Source organism: Pseudonaja textilis, chromosome 3 (genome assembly GCF_049901715.1).
Source record: "Pseudonaja textilis isolate UNSWEBS1 chromosome 3, rPseTex1.2, whole genome shotgun sequence".
NCBI classification, from domain to species: domain Eukaryota; kingdom Metazoa; phylum Chordata; class Lepidosauria; order Squamata; family Elapidae; genus Pseudonaja; species Pseudonaja textilis.
Window position 1 is genome coordinate 109,523,169 of NC_141992.1, and position 19,828 is coordinate 109,542,996.

Genomic DNA, 19,828 nt, shown 5'->3' on the forward strand with positions numbered 1-19,828 from the left:
TGTTGCTTCTTATCTCGGTCAGCCAAAACTTTCACTTCTTAACTTCCTCCTGCACTTTCTTTTCCGGATGAGTGCTTCTTTGAGGCGGCCATTTCTGACTGCTGCTCATTCGCCTTCGGGAAAGGGAGTTTAGCCAGCTGGGGAGGAAAGATGTGGCTTTCCTCGACCCTGCTGGGATCTCCCCCCTCGTTACCACCTCTACGGGGTGGCTTAGCCCCGGAGCCAGACTGGCTCGGGACACTCCAGCGGCGAGCCCAGGCAAAAACTGCGCACAATCACGGATTCCTGCCTGCCGCCGAAACCCTGCAAACCGGAAGTTTTTCATTTTATGGATAATTATTATGGTTACCTGATTTTTCAAAAATGGAATTGTTTGATAAATGCATTTGTTTTGTGTACACTTCATGTCCCCAGTAAATAACTTTATGTACTTTATAATTAATAGAAATATACTTTGTATATAATAATATGTGTACCTAATAAGTGTATGTGTGAGTGTATTTTATATTTATAAAATATAAAGCATACACTTTACATACAAAGTACAATGATGTATCGATCGTTTTGGTTCAGGATTAGGAAATCTCTCTTAATTTTAAGAGGAAAAAAGAAGAAATAGTTAGTTATAAAATGTATTAGCTGCATTTGTATTATTCTATTACCAAAGTTGTACATTTAAAAAGATCAAAAATCAGGTAAATGCACATATTAAACTATAAAGGTAAAAGACATGTCAGCAAGAGTCACAGGGCATAACTTCAAACAGAATTAAGGTTGGGATAACAAATAATTACTTAGCTGATGTCAGCAGCTTATAAGACTTGGCACAAAATATAATTATATGTAGGGCTACCATATTGGGGCTGATAACATTCAGGTGATTGCTGAATAACCACAGAAATTTTTATGAATCTAGAGGCTTTCTGGATTTTGCAGGCCAGATATGGTAGCCCAATTACTGACTTCTGACACTTTTACCATAGATACCTTCTTCAGACTGTGTCATGGCTTCATCTAAGAAACATATCCAAGAAGACTAAAGGTGACTCTGGTCTCAAAACATTTACTTTCATACAGTATGTAAGCCTCCACTCCACATGAATAGCATAACTATCTATCAGTTTGAATATCAGATTGCAAAGGGGCCCCGATGGAGTGAAGATCTATACCTCAGTTTTCCTACATTTACATTAGTCTTGGATTAGTAATTACTTAATAGTTGAAATTGTTAACTCATTGTATCTAGATATCCCTTCAGTTAAGGCTTTAATGAGTACTAAAACGGGTTACAGGGAAAGATCATACAAGGCATTAACATTAGAGATTAGTTAAAATCTAATTCAAAATAAGACAATGATATCTTTAAATCCAAAGAAAGAAAACATCAGGCAAATAGATACGGTTGAGAACACTGCAAAAACAATACTAAAGAAAACTGTAAGATAAGAATATTTGATGGTCCAAAATGTTAAAAGCAGCAGATGCCTCATTAATACCAAAGTCATATGATAGATCATCCTGGTCAACAAAACAGTAATTTAAAGTCAACTATGATTAAAAAGCCTAACCCTATGATTACAAGCCTAACCCTAATCCAATATATTTTACCTTAAGGAGCTGATATATCAGTATAGGAAGGAAAGATATATGGCCAGAACAAAGTTTGAAACTTGATATTTGTAGTAACAATCAGCATAGATTCCATGATTTGTGAATAATATAAAAGATAAAACATGGTGTTGAAATGTTGAATTTCTCCCCTAAGGAGCTCTTGAAATCTTCCAACTCTCCTTTATCCACATGACCAGTAGAAAAGAAAGTCTTGGTCCCTTGCTCTCTCTCTCCCCCCACCACTTTCCTTTTTTGTAGCTATATTGTGTGCATGTGAATGGATGTGGCTTTGAATGTGCTTGGAAAATATGCCATAACAAAGCAGATAGAAAACAGTTGCTTCCATTATTGAGTTATTTGTTGAGGCAAAAATCACTTAGCTATACTCTGAGATTGAATATATGATCCTATAACAAAATCATCTTCCTGTTAAAAGCCAAATATCATGGGGCAAGTTAACACCACGCCCATATATCAATTTGTCACGAACCTGATTATGCCCCTGATTATGACATCGAACATGCAAACAAGCTAAATACACTACTAACATGGGCAGCATCCTGTCCACATGCTTTTATCTTCCTTGGTGACTTCAATCTACCTCATATTAACTGGACCCTTAACGAATGTACAACTGAACCCGCACATGCAATCTTCTACAATGCAGTAACAAATCTGGGACTAGAACAACTAGTAACCAACAACACTAGACTTAACAACTGCCTCAATCTCATCTTCTGCAATAGTTGGAATTCAATTTACAGAATACAAATTAAAGACCCTTTTCCAACAGTGACCACAACATGATTGACTTTTGTCTCAACATATGTCCACACAAAAATCATCACAATGACAGAATCCCCAATTATAACTTCAAAAAAGGCAACTATGATCTTATAAACAATGATCTCTTATCCCTTGATTGGCAATTTCTATTCTCTGGATGCAATACTGTAGAAGACCATTACAACATATTTTTACTTGAAGTCAAAAGAGTCATCAAACTATATGTACCATTAACAACTCCCAAAACCAGAAAAAACAAATTAAACAATAAGGAAGCCTCAATCCAAAAAGAAAAAACTTGGGCAGAAAAACAAATCTGGTCACGTTGCCAACTTCAAAAGCCGATACAAAAATTTATGCTACCAAATAAAAACTGAATGTACCAATTATCGCATTAAACAAGAAGAAAACCTTCTATACACCAATTCCACCCATGCTTTCTACAATTTTATAAACAACAAACTAAAAGACTCAAGGTCCATCCCACCCCTGAAAGGACCTAATGTAAAGACTGCAACAACGACACTATTAAAGCCAACCTCTTTCTTTGGCTCAGTATTTGTAAACAGCGATGGATCATGCCCAGTATTTCCTAGTCGAACCACAGACAACTACAATGATCTAATACATATCGATTTTACAGAAGACATTGTTGAAAAAGCGCCACGCAATCTAAAACCACTTCTATCTATTGGACCGAACGGAATATGTGCCTATTTCTTAAAAAAGCTACCCACTACCATAGCCGAACCTCTAAGCATAATCTTTGAAAAATCTTTCAGGACCAGCTCCTTGCAAAAACTATGGTCACAAGCCATGGTCATCCCCATCTTCAAAAAGGGAGACCCCAGCCTAGTTGAAAATTACAAACCAATCTCTTTATGCTGCGTCACCTGTAAAGTCATGGAATCAATTATTAACCAATCCATCATCCTCCACTTAGAAACAAACAACCTACTCTCTAATAAACAATTTGGTTTTAGGAAAAAAACTATCCTGTAATCTGCAACTCTTACACTGCAAAAACATATGGACTACGCAACTCGATCAGGGCAAAGCAATAGATGCAATCTACATAGACTTCTGTAAAGCCTTTGATTCAGTGGTACATGACAAACTACTCCTAAAACGTTATCTCTGGACACCTGCATTACTGGATAGAAGCATTCCTGTCAAACAGACAACAAATGGTCAAAATTGGGAGCGTCCTATCAAATTCTGTACCTGTCAACAGTGGTGTCCCCCAAGGTAGTGTTTTAGGACCAACTCTCTTCATATTCTACATTAATGACCTCTGTGATCATACCAAGAGCAACTGCGTTTTCTTCACTGATGATATAAAGCTATTCAACACCACAGACAATACTGCTACCCTTCAAAAAGACCTTGACTATGTATCAGAATGGTCAAACAAATGGCAACTTCAAATCTCAACAAATAAATGCTCTGTCCTACATATTGGCAAAAAAATATCAGAAAATAAAATACAAGCTGAACAGTCAAGACCTTGTTGATGATCCAAACTCTGTCAACAATCTTGGAGTACTCATCTCAAATGACCTAAGTGCTAGAGCCCACTGTAACTACATAGCCAAAAAGGCGTTAAGAGTTGTTAACCTAATCTTATGTAGCTTTTTCTCTGGGAATATTACACTAAAAACTAGAGCATACAAAACATTTGCTAGACCAATACTCAAATACAATTCATCAGTCTGGAATCCACATTACGTATCTGATATTAACACGGTTGAGAAAGTCCAGAAATATTTCACAAGAGTTCTCCACACCTCTTCTTGTTGTAGAATATCTTATGCCACCAGACTCAAAATTCTAGACCTAGAAAACCTAGAACTATGCCGCCTTCAGTCCAATCTAAGTATAATATATAAAATCATACATTGCAATGTCCTACCTGTCAATGAATATTTCAGCTTCAACCATAACAATACAAGAGCAAACAATAGATACAAACTCAAGGTTAATCGCACCAAACTTGATTGCAGGAAATAGGACTTCAGCAACAGAGTGGTCAGTGTCTGGAATGCTCTACCTGACTCTGTGGTTTTTTTTCCCAAACCCCAAAAACTTTAACCTTAGACTGTCTACTATTGACCTCACCCCTTTCCTAAGCGGTCTGTAGGGGGCGTGCATAAGTGCACCAACGTGCCTACCGTCCCTGCCCTATTGTTTCTTTTATTTTCTTATATGTATCCATGTATTCATAACTATGTTTTTACTTATACCTATTATCTTGTAAACAATCGACAAATAAAAATAAAATAACCTCATCAAGTTTTTAGAGAAACCTAGGGTTCCATACAACACACTTTGCAAAATGCTGCTCTGGGATATCTTGAGAAAATGCACTCTAGAAAATCATCTGGTCCTAATAGCATCCACTCTAGGATTCCTAAAGATTACAAATATGAAATTGCTGACTTAGCAAGAAATAAGTTGGCTGTCAGCCGGATCTCCAGCCTGGGTTTTCCCTTTGATGCTTGCTTGCTATCAGCTGCCATAGTAACGGGGAAGGGGAGGCATGGCAATGGGGTTTGGAAAGTGTAAGGAATAGCCATGTGAACTAAAAAGGAGGTTTGCTCTCAAGAACAGCTGTGCTGCTGAATGCAGTTGTTTACACCCAGTCAAGGCCAACAATCCTAGAACTCCAGATGGATGAAAACACCTGAAGATGTGCTCCCACATGACACTATGCGGGACGTGGATTGGACATTCAGGCTGAGTCCCTAGGGGGGAGGGATTTGGGGAAACTTTCAATATGTAACTTTTGCGCCTTTTGGCTCAGATCTTGCCTTGCTTTCGCTGCTATCATTTAAAACTCAGTAAAAGTACCTCTTCTCCACCTCAGTGGAGTTGGGGGTTTTCAACAAGCAGGCCCAGCACAAGGGAATGTCATTGTGGGATGTAGTTAATATCCCGTCAATTTTAAAAAGGGGCCCAGGGGAGATATAGGAAGTTGGAGACCAATTAGTTTACTGTCTGCTCCAGTTAATAGGTAGAAATTACTGTATAATAAAAAATAACAAGGCACATAAAGGGAATATTTTTCTTGAAGGAAAATCATCATGTATTCCACAAAGATAAATCCTGCCTCAGTTTTTTGAGAGCATCAACTGAAATGTAAACAAAGATGGCCCTGGCAACACAAGTACACTTGGATTTTCAAAAAGGTTTTGACAAAGTTCTTCTTCATAGGCTCTTGAGTAAACTTAGCAGTCATGGAATAAGCGGACCTGTCTTTTTATAGACTGCTGTTTAAAAGTGCAAAAAGCAAATAAATAAACCGCTTCTCAATGAGGGAAGTTAATACTGTAAAGTTAATACTGTAAACTTCAAGGATCAGTACTGAGACAAGTGCTTTTTAACTTGTTTATAAATCATTTTGACATAGGGGTAAGTAATGAGAAATTACACATTTCACAGCTGATATATACTCAGTGAAGAGCAGTCAATATCTTCTCTAAGCTTCTCTTTCATGGTTATTTATTTTAGACTCTATAATGGATTTGTTAACAAGGGTGGGTTACTTTACACTTACTTAAATTGAAGTACTTTTTTCTACCAGAGTTCAATAAAATGATCATACAGAGTTGTTTTGTTGGGATTACATAAGAAACAGCTGCATTGCCAATTGGTCTGTATGGACAACTGAACAAGTATGGAACATCGAGGCAGATTGTTTACATTTTATATAACCACAGCAGAATATTATCTGCTCACATTTCTAACATTCCATAGAAGCATGTACCTGAAATACTCTGAGCTGTAGGTTAAATTAGAACATCAATAAATGCCTGCCAAAAGTAGACATAAAGCATTTCTGTAATGTTGCCTAGAAAGCTGTAGTAACTGGAAGTGACTATGAAGGAGTTGAGATTAGCTTGAAGGAGGCTATTCTAAGGCTGGGCTAAGATCTCTTTTGTCTTATATTGATATAACTGAACTTACCTGGAATGTGTTTGGCACAAGAAGCTTTGGTGTCTCTAATCCAAGAGCAGCATCAATTCCACAGAAGATGAGGATTGCCAGAATAATGGAGAAATCGCCCACTAGCTTCCTTACCTAAGAAGTGAAATAACAGAATAACAGAATAGAATAACACAGTTGGAAGGATCTTGGATATCCTCTAGTTACCAATCTGGACAAATGGATGCCAAATCTCTTTAAAAAGCTCCAGTAATGGAACACCCACAACTTCTGGAGTCAAGTCACTGCTGTTCTTTTCACTGACAGGATATTTCTCCTTAATTCTAGGCTGGATCTCTCCTTGATAAGTTTCTATTCACTACTTCTTATCTTACTATCAGGTAGTTTGGAAAATAGGCTATCAAATCACCTATAGTCCTTTTTTGTGTTAAATTAGACATACCTATTTCCCGTAAACCTTTATTGTATGCTCTACCCTTCAGACCCTTTATCATCTTTGTTGCTCTTCTCTGCGCTCTTTCTAAACTTTCCACATCATTTTTGTATCATAGTGACCAAAACTGGACACAGTATTCCAAGTGTGATCTTACCAGTGTGTGTAAAGTGGTACTGGTTCTTCATGTGATCTTGATACTATTCCTCGGTTGATGAAGTCTAGTACTGCATTGTTGTTGTTGTTTTGGCAAATGAAGCCCACTAGTGGCTCATACTGATTATCCGCTAGCACATCTAGATCCCTGTCATAGTTACTCCTGCTGAACTAGGTACTACTACCCATTCTATATCTGTGCATTTGGTTTTTCTTCCCTAAGCATAAGGCCTTACCTTTCTCACCACTGAACTACATTTTGTTGGACAGGGCCCAGTGTTAAAGTTTGTCAATATCCTTCTGGACTTTGAGCCTATTTTCTAAGGTGTTGGCTATTTGCCTCAGCTTGGTGTCATTTGCAAATTTGCAAATTTTCATTTCAAAAATGAAAAAGGCACAAGATTCACAAAAGAAATATAACAATGTAGAGTTCATCTCAGGTAACTACTAGACTTTCAAAAATTATGCAGGATTAAAATATTTTATACTGATAAGCCCCAAAGTGAGACATATTTCTTCTTTCTACAAATCATGGTGTGAATATATATTGCATATGGCAAAGACTGAATGGCTTCAAAGAAGTTTGCGAAGGCTTCATGGAGGTAAAACAACAATCCTGGGGTTAAGTCTTACTGAAGATATGTTTTTTCCCCTGATTAAATATGTAGGAAACTGCCTTTTAAGGTGATGGTGTGCATGTCACGTCTGAATGTTTAGCCATTGTGATTACTACTATTTTGTTTTTCCTGTGTGCTTTTTCAATGAGTAATGAATAGATGTATAACAGAAGAAGATGATGATAAAGTTGGTTTTGATTCTGAGGTTCTTATTTGTATGAAAGTTTAAAAATAGAGCTCCAAATCCATTTTAAATCTATATGCTCCTAGAAATAACATTAACTAAGATTCAATTGGTACTCCCAAATATCTACCAGCCCATCATCTGCCAGTTTAATGAGCTTGCTCCTGGGAATTGTTTGCTTTATGTATCTTCTATAGTCCCTGAAAAAAAACCCTGCTTGCCCAGTAGGAGGCAAGCACAATCATTCACAATAGGCAATCGAACAGCTCTTCTCAGCAATCAGCAGCTATTCATCACATAAACTTTTCAATCCATAGGTCAATGCATACAACGTTTTTCTTTACTGTTCTCTACTCTCTTTCTACCCAAAGAGAAAGCCAAGATAGGTAAGAATGGGAAATTAAAGAAGATATGAAAACCGATGAGATGGAAAGAGGGCTTTGAGAAATAAAGGCAGAGGGAATGTGAATGAGGAAGAAGGAGGCATGCCAATGATCTTTTTGTCTTTCTCCATTCTCTACCTCTTCCCCATTTCCTGCAAGTTTCTACTTTTTTACTGCGCAGGTAGGCCATCACCGTCCTGGTATTTTCCAATATGTTTAACTGTAGCTCCCATCTATTGTTGGATAATTAGGTAATACTTGAACGTGTTGCAGGGTAGCCATTACAGGAAGACAGAGCACACAACTTTACTCACAAGAAGGAAATATTAATTTATGTCATAAATTCAATCAACATGTAATTAGGATAGGATAGATAGCTACTTACACCAGTGGGAAAATAGCGACTTGATTTAAATTTTTTCAGGGCCATAGCACAGAACAATGTTCCCAGAAACAGGATGAAGGACATAAAAGTGATGTCAGGCACGTAGTTGCAACTGTTGCCCACTAGATGGCCCCCTAGTTGCATACACTGATCCTTGGTCAGGAGGGACCAGTTACTCCATTCCACATCTGATTGCTGTGAAAAAGAAAGGATTGTGCCTTAAAGAAAAACCCTGTTTGTCCAAGTAATGAGTAAACCACCACTCTTAAGAAAATATTTGGACTTTTTCCAGCAGCCTAAACAAGCTGGGAACTCAGGAAATTGTAATTCAACCAGTCTACAAGACTTCAACCAGACTGGGTCAAATTGTGACTGAATATGAGAGAAAATGATATGATTAGCTAAAAGTAGAAGAAGGATCATTGCTCATGCACAGGTTAATATTCTGCAATCTCCATTTGCTATGGGAATGTGGCTGGTATTTTGTCCTGTGTCATAACTGTTTTACATTTTAAGGCATTTGAGTTCTGTATTGGATTATTGCTTTCTCTGTTTTTAATCTACCCTCATTTTAAAAAATGTTCCCCATTTGGATTTTTTTTTTAAGCAAGCAAGCAACCAACCAACCAAAGTGCATACCTGCCTAACCTCCATAATATACAATATTACAGGTAGCCCTTGACTAATGACCACAACTGAGCCCAAAATTTCTGATGCTAAGCAAAACAGTTGTTGAGTTTTGCCCCACTTTATGACTTCTCTTACCACAGTTGTCAAATGAATCACTGCAGTTGTTAAGCTAGTAACAAAGTTGTTAAGTGAATGTGGCCTCCCCATTCCATTTTGCAAAAATGAAAGGTTGCAAAAAGGATCACATGATCCCAGCACACTGCAACTATCATAAATAAATGCCAGTTGCTAAGCATTCAAATTTTGATCATGTGACCACGGAGGTGCTGCAAGTGTGAAAACCAGTCATGAGTCACATTTTTCAGTGCTGTTGTAATTATGACTTTCTCAAGTGATACAGAATCAGCAGCAAATGAGAAGTCCTCAGCAGCAAAACAACAACAACCAAAAGAGCAACACATCCCAGTTATCAAGTGTAAAAAGACTGTAGTTCTCCAAGAGGTACCAAATCCCATCTGCACAAAACATGCGAATCACAACATGCTATGCCCTTCCTATATCTCAGTTTCCATTCTTTTCTAGGGTAGTAGCGAAGTCTTGTATATTCCTTTGCTTCCATCTAGTGGTTGCCTGGCCTTTTGCAATACGTACAGTATATGGCTTTGCCTCATCTTTCATTCCTATGTGCAGTATTAAAAATAAAAGTAAAGGTTTCCCCGTCCAGTCTTTTAATTAATGAAAATAATCTTATTTGTTACCTGTTCAAAACTGCTGAGATTAGGGAATAGAGTCTGGTTCAGGACAGAGGAGTTGCCTGCAAGAAATCCAAGATATCAGCAGTTCATTCTGATTTGTACAATGCAAGGACTGGAGAGGTAAGAAAGGTACGAACTTGACAGAATTTTTGGATGTCTGTTTTGAGGCATCTTAAATATGTGCCCCAAAACAGGTTGGTAACATAACAGAGATACATATTGTTTCTTGCCATAACTCTAAAGACAGGTTTGTCAGCTGTTAGGTGGACATTGTTATTTAAATATTTAAAAAAAACAATGCAAGATAAACCAGGAAAGTTAGCAATATCACAGAAGATGCAACTGGAACTGCAATCTAGCTATATTTACAAACTATATTCTCCAGCCTCTACCCAGAACATCAAGGAAATACTGGATTTCCAAAAAGAAAATGACTGAAAGATGTAAAACAGAGGAACCTTTACTTGCAAAGCTAGGCCCTATCTAAATGCAGGAGACTTAGATACTTGGACAGAAGTGGATCCGACTGTGGAGGTACCTGCTTTTCTGTGTGGATGATTTCAAGTCCAATTAGGCTGCTTAGGCCAATCAGAGCTTTTCTTTGAAGTATGGGAGAACCCTTTTAGAACTTCCAGTTGGCATGTGTCAGCTGGGGGACTGGTTTAGGCTGCTTTGATCTACTAATAGGGACAAGGGCAAGACAGAGAAAACAAAAATAAACCACTGAAGATCAACCCAAAAGTATGTTGGTGACTACCTAAAACAGGGTATTACTGATTGCATCAAGATTTGGGGGTGGGATGGGGTGATTTCTCAGCTATATTTGATAAATACCCATGTTGCATTTTTAATACCTACTTGTAAATATTTTATTAGTTATTAAGATTTGTAATGCATGGTCATGCTACGTTGCTCCAAGCACCGGAGGTATCTTTAAATTCAGTTTGGTCTGTACTTGAACTACATTTCAATTTTCTACAGTTGTTTTATACTTTTCATGTTGCTAATTATCTTGAAGTTATTGTGTGTGCATGTGTGTATGTGTGTTATCGGTAGTCTTTGACTTATGACCACAATTGAGCCCAAAATTTATGTTGCTATGCAAGATAGTTTTAAAGTGAATTTTGCCCCATTTTACAACTTTTCTTGCCACAGTTAAGTGAATTGCTTCAGTTTTTAAGTTAGTAACATGGTTAAGCAAATCTGGCTTCTCCCTTAACTTTGCTTGTCAAAAGGTCACAAAAAGGTGATTACATGACCCCAGGACCCTGCAGCTATCATAAATACGAATCAGTTGCCATGCGTCTGAATTTAGATCATGTGACCATGGAGATGCTGCAATGATCTAAGTCACCATTTTCAGTGCCATTGTCACTAATTCAAATGTTGTAAATCAAGGACTACCTGTATATTATCTCTTATAAATATGTTAACAGTTACTTTTCCATGTATTTGTCAAGAATTCTTGATGACTTGCCATCTAAAGATCACTGTTACTAGCCCATCTTCTCATCATAACATCACTGGTTGCTCATCTTACCTGTCTCAGTCAGATTGCAAGTACAGCTATACAAGGTGATGTCACTGATTTTATACTCCCAATTGACAGGGTAATGTTCCACAAGGGACAGCATCTTCTTCACAGCATCATAGATGAAAATGAAGCTGATGAGGGCACAGAAGCCTTCCTCAGTGAAGCGGGTGAAATACTGCACCAAGTAACTAGCTTCAGTAGCCACCAGGATAAGGCCAAAGAAGGCCACCCATAAGCCAATCCAGAGGCGGAGTTCTAAATAATCCAAGCTGTGGTCTCTGAGAGGAGGGAAGAGCCAAAACAGTCATATTCCTAAGTAGGTTAGTTTTTGAAAATGAAGCCTGAGCTCTTAGCCACATGGTTAGTCCATTTCTAGCAGGACTGCCCCCAAATCTCAAGTTAAGAGCCTTGCTGGCGCAGTGGTTAGAGTGCAAGCTACTTCTGCTGACTGCCGGCTGCAATTTGGCAGATCAAATCTCACCAGGCTCAAGGTTGACTCAGCCTTCCATCCTTCCCAGATGGGTAAAATGAGGACCCAGATTGTTGAGGGCAATATGCTGACCCTGTAAACAGCTTTGAGAGGGCTGTAAAGCACTATAAAGCGGTATATAAGTCTAAGTCCTATTGCTATTGCTAAACTGAAGAATTTCCCTTAGAGTGGCTCTCTTTTGCCTATTAAGAGACCAGATTCAATCACCAATAATGAATTCCCATGAGTAACTGGCTTTTATTGCCTTGCAGCTTGACTCACCTATTTGGGAAGTTAGGAAAAAAGGGTGAAATGAAGTGCCACTAACAATTTTTTATAGCAACCATCAAATTATTTCAGGGAATAAATTGAGGGCAGTGGAATGCCTCCATTAGGGAAGAACAGGCCCTTTCTCCAATGCTGGAGCTCAGGAGTCAGGGATTCTCCTTAGTTACACTATCAGAATATATTGAATATTACAGAACGCACTATCAGGATATACTGAAATGTTTGTACAAAAGCATCCTTTCCTAAAAGCTTATCTTTCCAAAGTGCTTGAATGCAACTCTTATTACACCCAACTAGTACATTCTTGGTCTTCCTGGATGGTAAATAGCCCACTATAATGGGAAGTTTCTATTTAAGGAAAGAATGAACTTGAAGGATGAGTAAGGCTTTGCCATCATATTTAGTATCCTCCTTGCACTTGACCAGTTCAGAAGTAATTTACACAATCATAGCTCTAACACTTAGACTTATATCTGTTTCACAGTGCTTTGTAGTCCTCTCTAAGTGGTTTGCACAGTCAGCATGTTTCCCCCAACAATCTGGGTCCTCATTTTACTGACCTCAGAAGGATGGAGGGCTGAGTCAACTTTGAGCTGGTGAGAATTGAATTGATGAATTGCTGGCAGCCGGCAGCCAGCAGAAGTAGCCTGTAGTATTATTGCATTCTGGCTACCACAATCATGTTGGAAAGAGAAGCTTGGCTGATTTTCTTGCTGTGAGCTGATTGGCTAAACCAGCCTTGTTTAGCAAATGTTCCACTTAACACTCTTGCAGAACAGCCTGGTTTGGCATACCTTAGTAAGATTTATCAAGTTGACCTGAATGCATATCAAATCACTGAAAAGTTGTGTGAGGTATTAAATCTATTTTGACTTTACTATACTACAATTGTATTTTGTTCTAAATTACCAACAAGTAGCAATGTTCAAGGCAGAGGTAGAAAGACAGAACGACAGGTCCAGACTACAAGCATGAGTATTGGCTAGTCAACATGCACAGGCAATGCAAATCTTATATGATCCCAAATCATCTTGATAAGGCTCAAGGAAAGAGAGTTCATGAAGGCTTGCTCCCAGCATGCATACCAATATGAAGCACTACTTACTTGCTGAAGGAGAACAGAAGACGCTCAAAGACAAGGACAGGCCCAGTGCTACTCAGGATGGTGAGAGGCTGCCCAGCAAATAGGCAGAAAAATGCACCAGCGAAGGCAGTACCCAGGAAGCTTTCCAGGACACCCTAGATCATATGAGGAAGCACATGGCTTTGCTTGGTTGAACATTAGCAGCATACCAGCTCTCAAATAATGGATACAAGTCAGCCAAACAGCATAATCACATAGCAATATGAAACTGTTTGCCTACTACCATTAGTAGGAACATACATAAGACTAAAGAAATGCAGACTGATGTGGTGAGGAAAAATAGTTGAAGTTACAGAAGGATCCTAGTCTATCAACTTTTTGTACAGACCTGCATGTTATCTGTAGCATCTCCTAGCATTCCTCCAAAGGTTATTGCATTGGTGACTGTAGCCAGGTAGATATAAAGGATGGCTGAGAGGCACTGGAGGCTGAGGCCATCAGAGAAGTCACTGCCATACCAAGGAGCTTTTCGTTGGATATCCTTTAATAACCCTCCAAATAGCCTGCAAGAAAAAGACTTTTGTTGTTGTTTTTTAATTGGAGTAACTGCTGGAATCCTGACATACAGTATATGTGTACTTTGGATAACTTCTATTTCTTTCTAAACTTGTACCCTTGGGGAAAAGAAAGAAGAGAATTCAAATTGACTCTGTTTTCAAGAGACATCCATGCTTTAATTTCCCCGGCCAAACCTCTGTGAATTTTACCTTCCAGTCTTCTCCAGCTCTTCACTTATGAACTGGTGCCCATGAGCCTGTCGGTCATCCACAGCAGATTTGTTTCCATTAGCATGAGGACTCCAGTCACGGATGCGCATGGAGATCCTGAGGATGAAACAGGGATAGTATGCAGTACAGCCGTTTTGTGTACACACGAGTCATATTGTAATGAGGGTGATTGATTCTGAGCTAGATATCATATTTTGGTTCTTACAACCAAACTCCAGCTATTTCTGTTATTTCCAATGCAACTCAATATGTAAACAACATATCAAAACACAATATTAGAGAAAGTCAATGTGGGATTCATATGTATTCTAAAGTGATACTGTAGACAGTTGTACTATTGTCTTATCACAGTATATCCCATTTCAAAGCAAAACAACAGAGCCACATGCTTCTGCATATGATCTTGTTTCTAAGAAATAATCAAACTGCACGAGAAACCAGATTTCTCACATGGTTAAGTTGCATATGATGAGTAACACAAATATATTCTCCGAGAAGCAGAAACGGTGACATTTTCACAACCCCAGCCAACTGGATTACAGAGATCATTTTGATAGGTGAAGGAACAACACTTATTTCGGCAACAGGTACAAAGCTGGGAAAATGGAACATCTCAGCAATGCAGGTGCTTATGGGACTATGCTTATGGATATCCAGATAAAGCATATAATTGTACAATACTTTCCACCTAAATTTTAATTAAGATTTCTTTAGATTTGTCAAATGTGAGATACATTTGTCTCCATCTGCCTCTCTTTTCAGTAAGATACCTTTTCTGTGGCGAGGGCAAACTTTTGGGGGGACAAATTCGAGTGGTTGGATCCCATTTGCCTGGTGGCAAGACTGTCAGCTCATCCAGAAATTCATCAATTCCTGCAACAAGGTCTTCAGTATCTTTTGCTTTCCAAACAATTCTCTGAAAAAGCTGGAAGGCAATATCATTAGTTCTAGGTATTCTTTATAGTATTGTATTTCACTGAAAGTCAAATAATAGAAGTAAGACTGATGTATTCCCTATATGTTTTAAGGCATCTATGACATTTGAAATAATTGGAGTTTTAATTGTTAATTTAAATTCTTTTAAAGTGAGGGGAGTTGTTATCTACAGGAAACCTATGACAAATAAATTCATATTTTTATCCCAGAAAAAACCCAATACAAACAGTTAAATATCACTGAGTATATGGGGAAAGATTCCTAGGTAATTTTTACTTAAATTGCAGTTATGGTAATGGAAACTTTTCCTTGCTACTTTCATGCCTTTCACTTTTATCAGTAGATATACATATTTGTTTTAATTTCTTTAAAGGAATGCAGATGCTTAACTAAAAATTGAGAAAAGTAAAGTCCTACAGAAAAAAGTAAAGTTCTCCACTTAGGCAAGAAAAAACAAAAGCACACATATAGACTGGGTGAAACCAGGCTCAATAGCAGTAACTGTGAGAGAGATCTTGGAGTCTTAGTGGACAACCAGCTAAATATGAGCCAGCAGTGTGCAGCAGCAGCCAAAAAAGCCAATGCAATCCTAAGTCATATTAACAGAGGGATACAATCAAGATCAAAGGAGGTACTTTATAGGTACCACTCTATAAAGCCTTAGTAAGACCACACCTACAGTACTGCATCCAGTTTTGTTCACCACATTATAAAAAAGATGTTGAGGCTCTAGAAAAAGTGCAGAGAAGAGCAACCAGGATGATTAGGGGACCGGAGACTAAAACATATGAAGAACGATTACAGGAACTGGGCTTGGCTAGTCTAGTAAAGAGAAGGACCAGTGAGACATGATAGCAGTCTCCCAAGATTTGAGGGGATGCCACAGAGAGGAAGGGGTCAAGCTATTTTCTAAAGTGCCTGTAGGCCAGACAAGGATTAATAGATGGAAACTGAACAAGGAGAGATTTAACCTGGAAATAAGGAGAAACTTTCTGACAGTGAGAACAATGAACCAATGGAACAGCTTGCCCTCAGAAGTTATGGGAGCGCCATCACTTGAGACTTTCAAGAAGAGATTGGACTGCCATTTGTCAGAAATGGTGTAGGGTCTCCCGCTTGGGCTGGGGGTTGGACTAGATGACCTACAAAGTCCCTTCCAACTCTGATTATCTGTTATCTGTTAAATAGCATTATAGCTTCAATTAGAAAGTTATTAAATTTCTTTTTTATATCATGATATGATATATTTTATTATAGCTCTATTGTATGTTCTACATTAAAAGCTGCAAGTCATATCTGGTAATTATTAAGATGGTTATAAAATTTTGACCCTTCTTCATGTGACTTTTTATACTTTAGGATAATTTGAGTTTAAACGTAGCACATTTTTTTCTTTTGCAGAAGTAATGGGAAATTAGGGTTATATACTACTAATCAAATTTTTAACCCATTTAAGGTTTTTTAAACTCTATTTATATCTCACCTTTATTATTTTTACAAATAACTCAAGGCAGTGAACACACCTTCCTCCTCCTATTGTCCTCACAACAGCAACCCTGTGAGGTAAATTGGCCTGAGAGACAGCGATTGACCCAGGATCACCCAGTTGACTTTCACGGCAAAGGCAGGAGGAGAACTCACAGTCTCTGGCTTTCTAGCCTTATGCCTTAACCACTAGACTAGACCAAACTTTTTCAAAGTTATTGCAAAAAGAATCTGAGTTGTCCAAATTTGCAAAATAGCAGGTGAAACAAGACAGAGCAGCTGTGAACAATATTGAATGGACTGATTGTGTAAGTAATTGGCTTTGCCTGGATTATTGCAGCACATTCTAATGGGGCTACCTTTGAAGAGTAATTGGAAATGGCAGCTAATGCAATCGTTTGCATCACATGCTCATATGATCTTGCTACTTCAAGAGGTACAAAGGGTTGCAGGTTAGCTTCTGGGTGCAATTCAAGGTGCTGGTAGTTATTGCTAAAGTCCTATATAGCTCAGATCCTGAATATCTGCAAGACTGCTATTCTTGGGTGTAGATACCTATCCAAGAAGACTGGGTACAAGCAGGTCTTGTGAGTTGTTATTGCAATGTTGCTCCTTTGCTATTGGACATGAAGTGATGGTCTTCCTATTTATTTAGGTTGATATATGTTCGGATTTTGAGTTTATATTTTTATGTTTACAAACTGTAGATGTTCAGAGCCTGTTCTGACCAAGGCTTCCTGAGACAGTAACAATCACACGCTGTTCCCAAAAACCATTGTTTTAATTTCAACGACTGTGAATTATATGCATTCACAGCCCGTAATGAGTCCCAAACAGTTTATGAATAGTCCAACAAAAGTCTGCCACAGTCTTTCAGGATAAGGCTGATAAGCACCCACCTTTATCTCCTTTGAAATGCTACCAACGACTAAATTGCCAACTAGCTGTACAAGGCCAAATGGAACACAAAGTCAACACGGAGCTTCAGATTTTAAACCGACCAGTATGAACAAAGTTGCCTCCTGCAAAGGCTCATGTCCCTTTGCTCCTCCTTTATGTCTTATGGGAGGGCCAATCATCTCCAAGCCTTACTCCCAAGTCGCCCTTTTTGTCTTAACTGTTCTTGCCTTCTGGCAGCTCTGCGCAAACGCGTACTGGGAACAGGCTCCTCCTGTTTCTCTGCCTTGCTGATGTCAGATTCTGGAGGCTCTGGAGTCAGCGCATAACTCTCAGATGGCCTTGGCCCCATCTGTGTTGGACGCAGATCCCTTGTCTGAGCCCTCCCCAGACTCCAGGACAAGCCCACATTCCTCCCCACTGTCTGACTCTGCTGCCAGCTGCACAGGCTGCTGGCAGACTACAACAGAGCCATTAGCCATTGGAATGAGAAATGAGAATAATGAGTGATTTTAATATCACATGATACTAGATTCATAACTGGAAGATTATTCTATAAAAAGCATTCTATGCATCTTTTCCTTTGCTTAATGGGGCCTGATTTTATACTAGTACAAGATTTATGTTTTTTTAATCACAAACATTAAACATTTTGAAGAATCATTTCCAAGTCATAATACCAAATTTTAAGAAGATTACATTTCTCTAATTCTTGTGTATGAAAGAATAAATTAAAGGCAAGGCTTCTATGGCCAGATTTACTCTACTCCTTTTCTTGACAACTAGAAGCTTGGTCTCGGACATGTTGAACAATTGCTGTCTTCTCTTCTAAGCATTAATGCCATCCTGCTCTATCCTAATTTGACAAGGGAAGTTCAGCAGCAACTAAACTTACTTCATCTGTTAAGAGAGTTGCCATTGCTCTGCCAATTTCATGGTAGGCCTTCAATCTGGCTCTGGGACCCAACAGGATAAAGAGGAATCTAAAAACAAGTACACAAAAGTCATAAATGGCACCACTATATATAGAGCCTTTGAGAATGGTCAGTGTACAAGAAAGTAAGGATGTCAGTAATAAATACACCCATGCTCATTTTCCTTGAACACAGAGACCAGAATACTATACCAGCTAAATAGCTGGGAAAGGGCGGGGGGGGGGGGGGGCGCACTGGAAGACTTGGAATGAAAAATAGAATTTAGATGCCTGGTTCTGCACTGGTCCATTCTTAATCTGGAAGAACTTTTGAGTCTTTTTGTCTAAATTGTGCTATATAATCACAAGGGAGAACACAATTGCCCTTGAGCCTAGCTATAACAGAGAGCCTCAGATACCATAAAGACTTGGCCTCTTTCCATAACTGTAGTTCTAGGCTTGTTCCTCCATTTGGTGAGAAATTACATCTATTATTTGGCCTTATTGAGTCTACACTCTGTAGTTCACAAACAATGGTTTTTTATTTATATTACGTGTGAACTCAGGCTCGTCCAATAAGTCTTGTGTTGGGAACTCAGCCATCATCTGTTAGGCCTGGGATACGAACAGCAACTTAGCTTGTGCTTTCACACACTCAGAAGAACTTTTCTGAAAGGCCAGAAATCGAAAAGGATCATTTAGTTGGTAAAAATCGAATCCAGTCCAATGGCACAAGGCAAGAATTCAAATTAAGCATTCCCCATAGCTTCTTTCTGAACATACCTAACCACTCAGAGGATGGAAGACTGGGAAGCAGAGATGCATTGATGCAGACACATTTTATCTGGTTGATATATTAATTAATTTAGGCAACAACCAACTGCCACAACTGAATGTTTAAGTGTAGGAGTGAGCAAGCTGAAGTCCTCTAGTTATATATCAGAAGAAAGTTGGCTCTGTTAATTTCCAAAGGTAGCTTGATCTGAGATACTTGATGCTAACAGTGTATTGCTCCATTCAAGCATACAGTATTGGCCTGACATGTGCTATTCCACCAGAAGTCCTTAACAAAGATCATCTGACCTCCCTTTTTTATTATTTCTGATTACCTGCTAGGAAAAGCAACTTCAGTCAAGCTTCCAAGAAGCACTGAGTTTTGCAGGCGCACAAAAGCAATGAAGGGCTTTTCTAGGAAAGAGACTTCTCCTACAAGAATGTTGGCTACTTCAGTTCCAGCCGGAATTTTCTTTTTAAACTGATTTTTTAGCTGCAGTGAAAGGAAATTAAGAGTAAGAAATCAAAAATCATTCTCGAATTTACAACTACTATACCATCCTTACATTCATGTGGTCATAATTCAGGCGCTTGGCAATTGGCTTGCATTTATGATGGTTGCAATATTTTGCCATTGTGGGATCATCATTTATAATCTTCCCAGCTGTTTTCCAAAAGCAAAGTCAATTTTGGGAAGCTAGAACTGCCACTTGAATCCCGAGTTTTACAGGTTTATATGGAATGTTGGAACGTTACATTAACACCACACATCTCT

The 19,828-nt window shown here is 38.5% G+C and overlaps 1 protein-coding gene across 4 annotated transcripts in view; it reads right to left on the reverse strand.

The window, feature by feature from the left end:
• Positions 1 to 19,828, reverse strand: part of SLC4A9 (solute carrier family 4 member 9) — a 43,349-nt gene that overhangs the window by 12,944 nt on the left and 10,577 nt on the right. For all 4 annotated transcript variants that reach the window (XR_015743039.1, XR_015743040.1, XM_087930576.1 and 1 more), the window contains exons 5-14: positions 19,389 to 19,546; positions 18,262 to 18,349; positions 14,819 to 14,973; positions 14,028 to 14,144; positions 13,649 to 13,823; positions 13,282 to 13,415; positions 11,426 to 11,697; positions 9,889 to 9,944; positions 8,501 to 8,695; positions 6,364 to 6,477 (exon numbers count right to left, since the gene is read on the reverse strand). Coding sequence is in view for 2 of the 4 variants with exons in the window: in XM_087930576.1 (XP_087786702.1) it covers positions 6,364 to 6,477; positions 8,501 to 8,695; positions 9,889 to 9,944; positions 11,426 to 11,697; positions 13,282 to 13,415; positions 13,649 to 13,823; positions 14,028 to 14,144; positions 14,819 to 14,973; positions 18,262 to 18,349; positions 19,389 to 19,546 (1,464 nt within the window). In the remaining 2 variants the exon portion in view is untranslated. The remainder of the gene's footprint in view (positions 1 to 6,363; positions 6,478 to 8,500; positions 8,696 to 9,888; positions 9,945 to 11,425; positions 11,698 to 13,281; positions 13,416 to 13,648; positions 13,824 to 14,027; positions 14,145 to 14,818; positions 14,974 to 18,261; positions 18,350 to 19,388; positions 19,547 to 19,828) is intronic.